The sequence below is a fragment of the Leuresthes tenuis genome, unplaced genomic scaffold, assembly GCF_036924035.1.
Source record: "Leuresthes tenuis unplaced genomic scaffold, fLeuTen1.0.hap1 SCAF_20, whole genome shotgun sequence".
NCBI classification, from domain to species: Eukaryota; Metazoa; Chordata; class Actinopteri; order Atheriniformes; family Atherinopsidae; genus Leuresthes; species Leuresthes tenuis.
Window position 1 is genome coordinate 16,205,455 of NW_027325374.1, and position 11,811 is coordinate 16,217,265.

Sequence of the window (11,811 nt, forward strand, 5' to 3'; positions counted from 1 at the left end):
ATTTAGATGTTTATGCTGTATGAATACCACACGAATAGTAAGTATAGTTTCAGAAATCCCATCTATGACAGTAATAATATGTTAATCATTTTGTGCAGAACAGTCTAACTGTCTCCTATTAAGTTATGACTTTGGCAGCTGCGTAACATTAGAGCTAAAGATATCGATTGTATCTTGCACTGCTGCAGAGGGCCGGAAGCCTCCTGGGAGTGAGCTGTATATGTGAGCTCTTCGTCCTTTGCTTTGCCCTCACATCCTGTTCATCCCTACTTCACCATCCACTCTTCCTTCAACCCTCCCCACACCCCAAACTTTCTAATTCTCTCCTCCCTCTTTACTCCCCACATTCCATTTGCTGTACATCTCCCTGTCTCTCCCTGTCTTTCTGCATGTTTAGCTTGTCTTTGTCTGTGAGCTCGATGAGCTCTCCATCATGCGGTCACAGCTGTGGAATGACCGGGGCTCACAGAATGCAAGGTAGGAGAAGAAATGTGCTGCTGCAGTTCTGTGCTGCAGTGCATCTTGTGTTGTCATGATGCAGCAAGATTTTTAAGCAAGATATAGCAGTTGAGAAGCTTGTTCCCTATTTTTGCAGAGCGGAACTACTTCAGGGGGGGAGCAACTCTGGTGATCTCAGTGAACGAGTTAAATTGGCAATTTAAAACGAGATGCAGTGGCAAAGGAGTAAAACAAAGGTATTTATATGCTTTCTACATGTGCTGTGACTGCCTGTATGAAGTCACTGGGGCTATCTGTTTATGGACTGGCTTTTTGGAAAAGTCTTATAATCTGTCTTCCTCCTGAGCCCCTCCACCTGTTACACAATGAGGTGTTAATTTACCCAAACAGGGCAGATTACAGGCTTTATGGCCTGCCGCATGCATGTGTGCATGTGCATGTGTGTGTGTGTGTGTGTGCTCTTTTAAATCCTTTACGTCACAGCTGGTGTGAGTCAGCTCCTCTCTTCCTTTCCTGAGTCACTCACCCAGTGGTTGCTTGGTTACAGCAGAGCGGTGAAAGTTTCCTATTGCGTCTTTGTGTCTGCAGATGGACAGACTCTGATATTTATTCAGGATCAGCAGTGAGTGGCCAAATAATGTATGTGTTTGTGTGTATGGGTGCATTTGTGTGCACTGTTTCATCCAAAATAGGCATAGACTAACAAATCTGTTTCAGTGCATTCTGTTATGAACAGACACTTGGGGATGAATCTTTTCAGGAAATCCCATTTGGACAAAGCCTGTGTGTCATTTTTGGGGCAAAATGCCCCAACTTCAGGTTCATCATATTATATAGAGGCAATATAACTCAACAGTGCTGCATCTCCACACAACCCATTATGCATTATGAACAATCAATTACTCTTTGGTTGTCAACTGGCAGTAACCAGTAACTGGTTATCATACATCACTGGTTTTTGCAGTGATGTATGATTTAGCTGAACTAAAACTAAATAAAGTCACATCTGGAACTTGTCAGTCCATTGGGAGATATTCATATGGGCGTGTTTTCCATTTTTCACATTTTTTGACCTGACAAAGATCCCGTTTGAATCTAGATGCTGTCAATTAATAAATAATTTCTGCACCACAAAGTCAGTGTGTAGGCATTTCTCAAATGTAACGAGATTCTACTAAACCCTGAATTTTGATCTACGAGGCTTGCATCCAAACAAAATATGTTTATGATAGGTAGTGTGAATGCTTCCAGAGTCACTGCCTATTAATAGTCACCATTTTGAAGAAAATACCTGCCTACAACTTAATTCCGGTTTATTACAACTTGGATCTTAATTCAAAGGTTTAATAAGATCTGTGAACACGTCAGTCATTGCGTTGAGCCGCCCTTTTCAGTATGAATGTCAGTGTGAGTGTAGCGTGGGCATGGAAATTGCCCGTCATTTACCAGATCCACTACTCTCACTGAAATTAGACTCACCTGGAGTTTTGCAAATAAATTCTAATTGCATGTTTCTAAATAAACCTTTTAACTATCTTTCTGTTGTTGGTCTTTCTCCTTGGGTCCACTCCTGCCATGTAACAGTCATAAAATCCTAATCATAAAAAATGAGTAAATTAGTAATCAAACCAACGGTTTGGTTTGAATTTAGGTAACGATCACTCACTCAGAAGAGAAACCATGCAAGCCCACAGCTATGGCACCAGCAGAGGGTCAAAGTAAAACCGGACTAAGTGATAATCTCCCAGTTAACATTCTACATTTTTTCAAAGTGGAATAACATGCTGAGTGCAAAATTTGTATCACAGAAAGAACAATAGCCGCCAAAAAGCCTAATAAAGCTTCAACGTGATGCAAAGAGTTTGCTGTGGTTGAATGTTGGGTCTTTATTTGGTCATAAACAATTGAGTGTCCAAGTGCTTATAGAATTTGTCTAATGATTTCGATGTCGGCCCTCACTGTTAGTAGTTCCCAAATCTTGTCTTCTGTCCAGTTATCCATCCATCCATCCATCCATTTTCTATACCCGCTTAATCCGTCGGTCGGGTCTGGAGCCAGGTCGCCAGTCCAGTGGTGAGGCGACGGTCCAAACCACCACACCACCGTGCAGCCGCCTATCCAGTTATATGTTGTCATTGTTGTCATGTTGAATTAGACTTCTTTCTCATTGCTGGACAATTCTGTTCCTCCTGATTTGTGCCAGTTGCAAGTCTTCAGCTAGCAACCCGTTCTCACTGTCAAATTGTCATATAGATGTTGGCTTAGGAGCATCAGTTTATGACCCACAAGATGCTCCAAAAGCCTGTGGAGCTTTCCAGGCTAGTTAGGTACCAGTTGTGAGGATGTGTTCTCATGAACACAAAGGAAATGTCAGTAAAGCAAGCTGTTGTCCAGCCTATTTCAACAATACTTCCCTAACCTTCACCTAATCTTAATTCCTTTCAAACCTTAAGAGTACTTTTAATGTTTCCTGAAAAATTACAGTAGCTGGCAAGGTAATGAGGAGTGGAAGTAAAAAAAAAAAGACAGCAATAAAAGTAGCGAAAAACGTTAGTTATAGTATAGCTGTAGTCAAAGTTAGACTTGAACATGAGTCTTCCACTTATGAGTCTGCACTACATTTATCCCCATCCTACCTCCTTATATGACTCCGGTTGTGCACATCCCTGCACCCATAATTTATATTTCCTTGCTGCCATTTACCTTTTGCACACTTCCCCCTGCAGGAGGATTATTGACAATATGAAGCTGTTGTGCATTTCCCTTATGTGTCAGAGAATGGCATCCTGTGCCATTACAGTTTATCAGAGCACCGTTAATGTCAGTCATTGGTTCATACAGCGAGAAATCAAAATGTGTCAGTGAAAAAAATCAATTGTACGTTAAACAGATTTTATGTGTCTCAGGAAGTTATTGTGAATCATTCATGCAGGGATGAGAAGATCCGTATGTCGATGACCCCCCGTCAGATGATACAGGCCGATGAGAAGCAACAGCCGGTCACCTGCTTCTGTATCCTTGACCAAAAAGGAAATACAACCCTAAGGTCAAGGAGAAACGCAGATGGCGGATCAAGCTCGCAGATAAAGTCTTCATCCTTCGCTTTCTCTCCTCAACACTGTCGTTCTCTAAACGATAACATCAAACAATCAACTTTTACTTTTCTAGATTCCACTGTCAAGGATTTCCTAAAGACAAAAACTTGGATAGTTCCTCTGTCACATATGAGGGACATTTTCAGTTTGATCACAAGCAATCTGGTAGTGGTGACACAACAGCATAGCATCACAATGGATGCCATCTATAGGTTTATCATTTGCGTTGAGGATTGCTTACCTGCACAACTGTTCAGTGACGCTTACCCCAGTCAGCACTGGAAGACGTTTAACGGGCAAAATGATTGTTGTAGCAGTGATAACAAAAATGTGTCAACTATAAAGCACTCCACCACCCAAAGGCCCTTTGAATCCATCCCCAGCTCTGAGGATGTTGGGAGCGAAACTTCAAATACACAGAACCTTGGAAACCATCTGAAATCCCGTCAAAACAACAATCCAAAAGAGGCATTGGGCAAAGAGGGTAATGTGAAAATAAGGAAGAGCGTGTCCTTTGATGAAGATGTCCTCGTCTACCTGTTTGATCAGGTACTAATCTCCAGTTCTACTTCATTTTCCATTTGGTGAGCTTAAGATGTTTTTTTTCCAGGAAATTCAAAGGTTCATTGAATTAATTTTTTTGTTTACAGAATCGAATACTTTGAGATCATTTTACTAAGTCAGGGAAATAACCTACGTTTCCAGTTCATATTCATTCACTGTGACCTGCTAATTCACAGGAGAGTCCCACTGTGGAGCTGCACCCTGAGCACTGCATATTTCCGCCGTGCAGCTGCTCCAGCACCCCGGCAGTGGTCCCATCAGAAGATGCTGGTAATGTTTGGAGGACTCACACTGCTACCATTATGTGTTTTATTCCATCCACCAAAAATGTCCGTATTCAAAAATTGAAAATCATCCTAAATAAGGGGAGTGGAATGTTTTTTAATTCCATGAGGACACTCAATCACTAGATTACAGTCAAGTTGAGCACTCACTATCATCAAAACAAGTTAAACAGTACCTTCTGAACAAATAGGGGAAAAATATCTTAATTTTTACTTTTACTCAACAAAACATTATTTTAAAAGATAGGAACTCGACAACACTGAGTTATCAAAGATTATGCAACATACTTACTAGTTCCTCTTCCATCAGCTTCAAAAGTAAAGTGGCCCATAGGGCCATAGTGACTGCACAGGGGACCATAATTTCATCCATCTTTACAGTTTGAATAGGATAAATTCATTTGTCACCTTGATATTAAGATTTGTTAACAGCTTTTTGGCTTTGCTTCCTGAATTTTTCCTGGCTTACAAGTGAGGTACGTATAAATGTCGGGAAACTCAATTTGTTAATGTCCATGGTTCATAGATTCTTTGGTAGGTTGCAAAGATTCCAGTGTTGAAAAAGAAATAATTTAAGATGATGTTTATGTTTATGTTTATGTATTTAACAGACGCTTTTATCCAAAGCGACTTACAAATGAAGATTTAACAAGCTATATAAAGCTAACAAAAGCTATATAAAGCTAACAAAAGCTATATAAAGCTAACACTTTTTATACTCCTATTCCAACAACTAGCAAGGAAGGCATGTTGAATGTTTTGCCACTAAGAGGGTGTGTCTACAAAGAACAGGAATGTAGGCATGTACCCTTTGCTGATCACTGTTTTGGGCACAATCTTGTAGTGAGTCATGTGTTGAACAGGCACAGATTGTTAAAACACAGTAACATAATCACACAGCTAGGAACACAGAGCATACGGGATTTATGAAACTGTAGTTCATACGTATTACTGCTTGTCACACATCAAACAATAAATGAACTTTACAACAGGCCAAAAAATGCATAGTAAAAGAAGTACAAACCTACCATTACAGTATAAACTTAAATATTAATTGTGTAAGATCAAAATGCAAGCAACACATTTTAACTATGCATTTACCAAGTAAGAATTTGTACTTGATTGGCTCTTACAGTCTTAACTCCGCCACGTAACGTCACGCCTCATAAAACCTGGGCTACTGTTAACCAAAGTTAGTGTTTCTAATGGTATGGGACGGAGCATTCATTGACAAATTTCAAATCCAAATTTCCATTTTCCAACTACTAAAAATAAAGAGAAGAACATTAATTATAAGTCAGTTTTCATGGTCCGGACATATAACATTAAACAAACTACAGATGGAGCATCATCAGCTCTTTTCTTTCCTAAGTCACGTTAGCTATTAGGTGCTGATGAGAATCTGGAGTTAGAAGCAAAAAGCAAAGTCAAAACAGTTTTATCGTCCCAAAGCTGTGGAACAGCAAATGCAGCGAGATTTGAGCTTAAAGTGGGAGGAGATAAAGATCAAGAGGCTTTGACAAGAATACTCTGAGCTGTGAGTGTGACATACCTTTTCCCTGCATAATTATGTACTTTTTGCTCTTGAAGTGTGTTACTGTCATATGTCCCTTATAAAGTTTGCAATTCCTACTAAACCCAGGCACTGCACATCATTACAAGCCACTAACTGTGATGTGGATTTTGCCTGCAGGCCTGCAGTGGGAGGACGACTTCTGGGCATTGGACAATAACAGCCATTTTCAGTATGGCAGACAGTCTCACACCCTTTCTTTGCCATCATGGGGCTGGTCTGCACTGTCCAGGCCAGAGCGTTGCTCTCTCTCCCAAACCTGCCTGTTCCTCACCTATGTCACTGAGTCAGACCTTGAGCTGTGAGATAAAGGGTGAGTGACACACACACACACACACACAGACACACACACTGAGCTGCTTGTGGGGATTTTTATGACACAGCGGTGGTCAAAGCAGCCTCTCTATCCACAACGTCAGCCTTCGGCCAAAAGGCCATCTCGCTGTCACCATGGCCTAATGTGACATCCACACTTGTTTTTCTTTCAGTCAGCCAGCCTTGGTCTAATGGAAAAACTGACTAATCGTCCAGATCTCGTCCTCTTCACCTCCAACTCATCTCCCTACCTCCCTCCACTTTTATGAGTCATGGATTTTAACGGTTGTTTTCCTCTCTCTCTGCTCCAAATGGATTCAAAGCACTTCATGTTCATGACATCACAGCCAAGCAGCACTGTGTGACACTGCATTCAGCTTTCACAGCCAGTGGCATGACATAGTCAGCTACGATGGTGATTAGAAAAAAAAAAAGAAGCCAGTTGCGTAACAGCACTGGTACCTTTCCAGCTGAAAAAACAGACATTTTAACCAAACATTTAAAGTTACTCTATTTGAGAATTTTTAGTGTGGTGGTTGCACAACTAATTCCAGGTCGATTTCAGTGATGTTAAGCGTTTGTTTTGCTCAAAAAGAGCGTGCTTGTAGAGACCCCATTTGCTTGACTCATTACTGAAGCAAATTCAGCCCAGAATTTATCAGCAGCTGTGGCAAAATAAACACTGCAGGCCTTTAGAGCCGATGCAGGCAGAAACTGAGCAAACTAAATGTAAAAGATAGTGTTTCCATAGACCAGCATCAGCCTGGTTCGGTTGATTAGATACAGTGTACCTGCGGAGAGATGGAAAACTGGCAGCACTGGCCTGTGTTCATAAAAACACACACTCTATCTTTTCCATCACTTTAGCAGACATTACATGGATTTGCATTCATTTCTATGGGGGACTTAGCTCAAGCTATAACCAAGTCTTCACCTGAATTGGCAACTTACAGTGGGTGCTGTGGGTCACCACAAAGTGACTGTGTAAACACATATGTTCCCACAACAGGAATAGTCCAAGTACACTCTCCTACGCCTCCCTCCACTCACACGCGCACACCCACGCATACACACAGGCTGTTCAAGGACATCAAAACCAAAAGTCTGAGGCATTTGCTTGCGAGAGCTGGGAGCGAGACACCTGCACAATAGTGTGTTTGTGAAATGCCAACAGACAGTGACGATTACTCTCATCTTACTCTCCGCCATTCATACTTTTTTTTCTTACTGTTTGCTGCTATAAACTTTGTTTTTCTTACTGCCTGAATAATCCCTCAGTTTCCAGGTGTGTTTGGTTTCTTTTTAAGCCAACTCGACTGGTGAACTTGGGAGAGAATTTTCAATGTTTCTGATTGTGTATAAACCAGTTACAGTTGCCACAGTTTCTGAGTACATATTTCCCTGTGCTGTTGTGTTATTTATATACGTTAAAGAGACTGTGTGGTATTTTCTTATTATCACTTGACACAACAAAGCATTATGTAAGTAAAGCAGACTCAGTGTATCTCACTGAAATGACACCCCGGTTTGTGTGCTTCACTATCTTGCACAGTAGAAGGAGGCAATAATCCCAACTGCCAACAGCTGCAGGCAGGTGAAACAGCCACAGTGGGATTAGTGCAGATCACACGAACCATGTAGGGCAGGGGTGTGATGGTGATTACAATGAGGGGGTAATTATTTTAGTGATGTTTCACCACTTTGTCTGGTATGTTTGTTCAGTTCACTAGTGGTTTGAGGGTGTACGCCAGTTGGTATTACACTCTCAATACAGAAGTGACAGAGCGCGAAAAGTTTAGAAAATATTTTCCTGGCTAAAAGCAAATATTGTGTCATAGTTTAAATAAGATCAGCTTCTGTAACGTCCTCTGCAGCCTTCTCGACTGTATTCAAATGAAAGGGTGGAATTTGATAAACCACAATGGAAATTTTGCTAACTGTTTTACAGCAAAGCAAAGGCTTCCCTGGCACACTGCTGCGGAATTTGACAACACAACGGTTTACATTTGGGAAATGTGAAGCAGCATATTCTCTAGTATGATGAACGTTTTTAATGTTAGCAACAAATCGAAGCGTTTTTTCTTGATTATTGTGGAAAAGAATTAGACACTGAAAAAAAGCAACATCCACCTGCTGTTTGGAAAGGTGCAAACACATAAATAATTCCATACAAAACTGAAACTACTACCGTTTCTAGGACCTTTTTATAGTGTCAACTTTCATTTATGTTACCCTAGCATCAGTAGGGAATGTTAACATTCACATTTAGTGATTACTTTCTTTCCACAAGCAACACACAAACATCAGCTGTCATTCATCGATAGATCATCGAGGTATCTGTACCATCTAATGCTCTTTTTTTTTAAAAAATGTAAGACCTTTACATTCTATGGCTGTATTTAGGAGATTTGGACATAATGCATTTGATCAATCTAAAAATGAAAATGCACTGACACAAATCATAGACCACATATATTTCAATAAGATACTGTAAGATAGGAAGCATCCCTGATGGTGGAAATGATACTTTTTACACTTTATGTAGATCGATACTTCTGTTTCCTACTTTTATCAGCAGTAAATGTTGAATGGAGGACTTTTGATCTCAGTCAAGTATTTTTGGAAGCACCTAGTGTTGCTGTGACACCGGGCAGCAGTAGCCTGTTGGGACTGTTTTTTTGCTGAGGGGCAGAGCAGGGCTGAGTGGGCTGCCTCTCTGATTGGCTGAACAGCGCGACGTGTACATCAGTTAGCCACAGGTAGCGGCACATGTGACAGTTATCTGCGTGTGTCCGCCGCTCAGTGACGCTCCTCCGCTTCACCCTGCTCTCTAATTGACTTTACGGTGTCTATGATGACCGGATGAGTTCTGCTGTAAACGCCCAGGAGCGGGACAGTCTGTTAAACTTCCACGGTAAGTCCTCTCTGTGCTGTTTAATCCACTTTCGGGGCTGCTTTGTGTGTCACTAACTGCATTGAATGAGCTGCACCGTTGGCTCTTCATGTCATATCGGCTCCAACGCTGCCGTTGGGATGATAGAAGTGAGGTTAGGGAAATATAGAGGAGAGGGGAGGGGGGGGGGGTGATGGAGAAATCCCCAGAGGTTTAGAGTGTCCTCTCTTATCTATGTAAAACTGCTCTATCTTAACAATTTTAATATTGGCATACTTGATAATCTACTACAAACACGTTTCCATTCCATTATATTTCAGGAAAAGTAGCTGCTGCCTGAGTAAGTTGAAATGATTCGCAGACGAGGCCAGGTCAGAAGGAAAAGTTAGGGCAGTGGTGTTGCTGCGTGCTGGCTTCTCTCTGGGTTTTTGTGAGTGTAACCTTGAAGTGGACATTATCTCAATACTGACTGGATAAGAGAGACGTAGATTAACAGAGCAACATCATGGAGTTTTCACACTGCAAGGGTCCGATTAGATAGGCTGCAGTAGGGTGCAAAGCTGTTTGAACTGGAGAGGAGCTTTTTTTCCTTCCTGTAATTGGGGGGTTACTGTCTGACTGAGAGGGAGCCGTCTAAATGACACGTTTCAGTAACACAACTTCAGCTGTTTCTCTTGCATCTTAACAGTCATTTGTCGCCCTCCAGGACTACTGAAGGTGTGACATCTGAAGGGAGGTCAAGGGAGGCAACGGGATGAAATCTAAAGGAAAGGCTGTGAAACCCTCCAGGAGACCCTGGTCTGACCCGGAGCCAGAACTTGAACCAGACACTGAACCAGGCTCCAGTGAGCAGGAGGGCTCAGAGGCATCGGTCCGGATCGGTGGATCCTGGAGGGGTTCTCTGAGGAGCGGGAATGGGAGGCGGCAGGGGGGAGTGGGCGGAGGCCGACGGCGCAGAGTGCGTGGCTCCAGCACCAAAGAGCGCAGCACCCGACGCCTGGAAAGCAACGAGCGTGAGCGTCAACGCATGCACAAACTCAACAACGCCTTCCAAGCGTTACGCGAGGCCATCCCGCACGTGAAGACAGACAAGAAGCTGTCCAAGATCGAGACTCTGACCCTGGCAAAGAATTATATCAAAGCTTTGACCACAATCGTCCTGGACATGTCAGGGGCCTGCTTGCCTGCAGGGGAGGTTCCCTCAGAGGCCAGCGCTGCCAGGCTGCTCCAGTGCTACCAACAGCACCTGGAGGAGGAGGGGGAGGACGATCTCGCCCAGTACCTAACTCAAATGCAGAGCTTAAGCCAGGAAAGCTAACACTGACACTAATGTGGTTTGGATGTCCAGAGGATCCGTCAGGAAGAACGTTGGGATGCTCTGGGATCTGTTCTCTGCTTTAGGAGCTGGATTGTGATCTAAGACAACAAACCCAGCTTGAACATAATGACAGGCAGGCTGTAAGAAACTTGCCCCTTTTTTATGTTGCAAACTATAGTGATTTGATGACCATTGATGAAGCAGACATGAAGCAGACTGCAGTGCTAACCGTGTGGACCATGCTTAAGTTAAGTGTAATTAGAAAAGAAGGGCTCATCTTTTGCAGACTTGCTTTTTCTTTCTCTCTTGTGCTATGGTTAAAGGCAGGGAAGGGCCTTGTTCTCTTTTGTGGCCTCTTTTTGTGTGTTGTCTGTTGGGAAACCTGCTGAGTGTAACCTCTAGTCATAACTGCCGCACCTAGGAACAAGAGAAAGCCAAGCAGAGGGCCTAAATATTGAAATGTTGCAAGAGATCATGTTTACTCATGATGATGATCCACCGTTAAGCTGAGAGCACATATTACTTTTCTCCTTTCTGCATCTTGAGCTGAGGTATCGACAGAAGAGAAAATATGTGAAAAGCTGTTACCAATAAACGCATTTATTTATTGACATGGACTTTTTTTTTGTTGTTGTTTGTTTTTGACCATGCACAAATATACCAGTATGGTAATAAAGCAGCACTGATGTGTTGCACAACACATGAAACAACGTGATGTCCATTATTCACAGATAACACACAAAGAAGTCTCTACATTTGCAAATGTGTGAGCAGACTGAGGCAGTAGCTCATTATACATGTTCCATTAAACCACCATTTAATATAAGCCAGTGTCTGAAAAGATCCAAGTTATCGGGAAAACTTTCCTTTGAGTTAACTGCTGCAAGTCAAAAGTACAAATGTTTTTCCATCTTAATACAGGATCAGTTTAACAACAGTACCAGGAATATATCTTACCAATATCTTAAAAGATTTCTAACAAAAATATATATATTTTCATTTTTTTTCTCCTTTCTCACTGCTCAGTCATTCTATCACCATCCAGCCCAAGGAAGTAGACACCATGCAAATGAGAAAGCTCCCCTGAGAAAGAGGAAGGTTCAGTTTAAGCACTTCAACCACAAGACTTTTACAAGCGATCCCTTCTTTTCCTCCGTTTACAATGCTAATAATTGCACATGCTCCAGGGTTAAAATAGACACTAGGCTAAACATATTTTAAGGAAAAAAGAATCAGGATCTTTATGGAAATTGAAGTCAAAGGCTTTTACAAGCAGCCACGACAAAGAAAGAGCTCCAGCTCTAAATCCA

At 42.0% G+C, this 11,811-nt stretch overlaps 1 protein-coding gene across 5 annotated transcripts; it reads left to right on the forward strand.

Moving 5' to 3' along the window:
- Positions 1 to 270: 270 nt before the first annotated feature.
- On the forward strand, positions 271 to 11,112 carry bhlha15 (basic helix-loop-helix family, member a15). 5 transcript variants are annotated; one of them, XM_072372963.1, is made up of 5 exons: positions 271 to 477; positions 596 to 695; positions 3,392 to 4,103; positions 4,295 to 6,288; positions 9,890 to 11,112. In XM_072372963.1, the coding sequence occupies exon 5, from the start codon at positions 9,938 to 9,940 to the stop codon at positions 10,499 to 10,501; it is 564 nt and encodes a 187-aa protein (XP_072229064.1). In that variant the 5' UTR covers positions 271 to 477; positions 596 to 695; positions 3,392 to 4,103; positions 4,295 to 6,288; positions 9,890 to 9,937; the 3' UTR covers positions 10,502 to 11,112. The 5 variants fall into 5 exon arrangements, with proteins under 5 accessions (XP_072229064.1, XP_072229062.1, XP_072229063.1 ...); XM_072372961.1 differs by lacking the exon at positions 9,890 to 11,112 and having other exon boundaries at positions 4,295 to 4,388; positions 6,096 to 6,283; XM_072372962.1 differs by lacking the exon at positions 9,890 to 11,112 and having other exon boundaries at positions 4,295 to 6,283.
- The last annotated feature ends 699 nt before the right edge of the window (positions 11,113 to 11,811 follow it).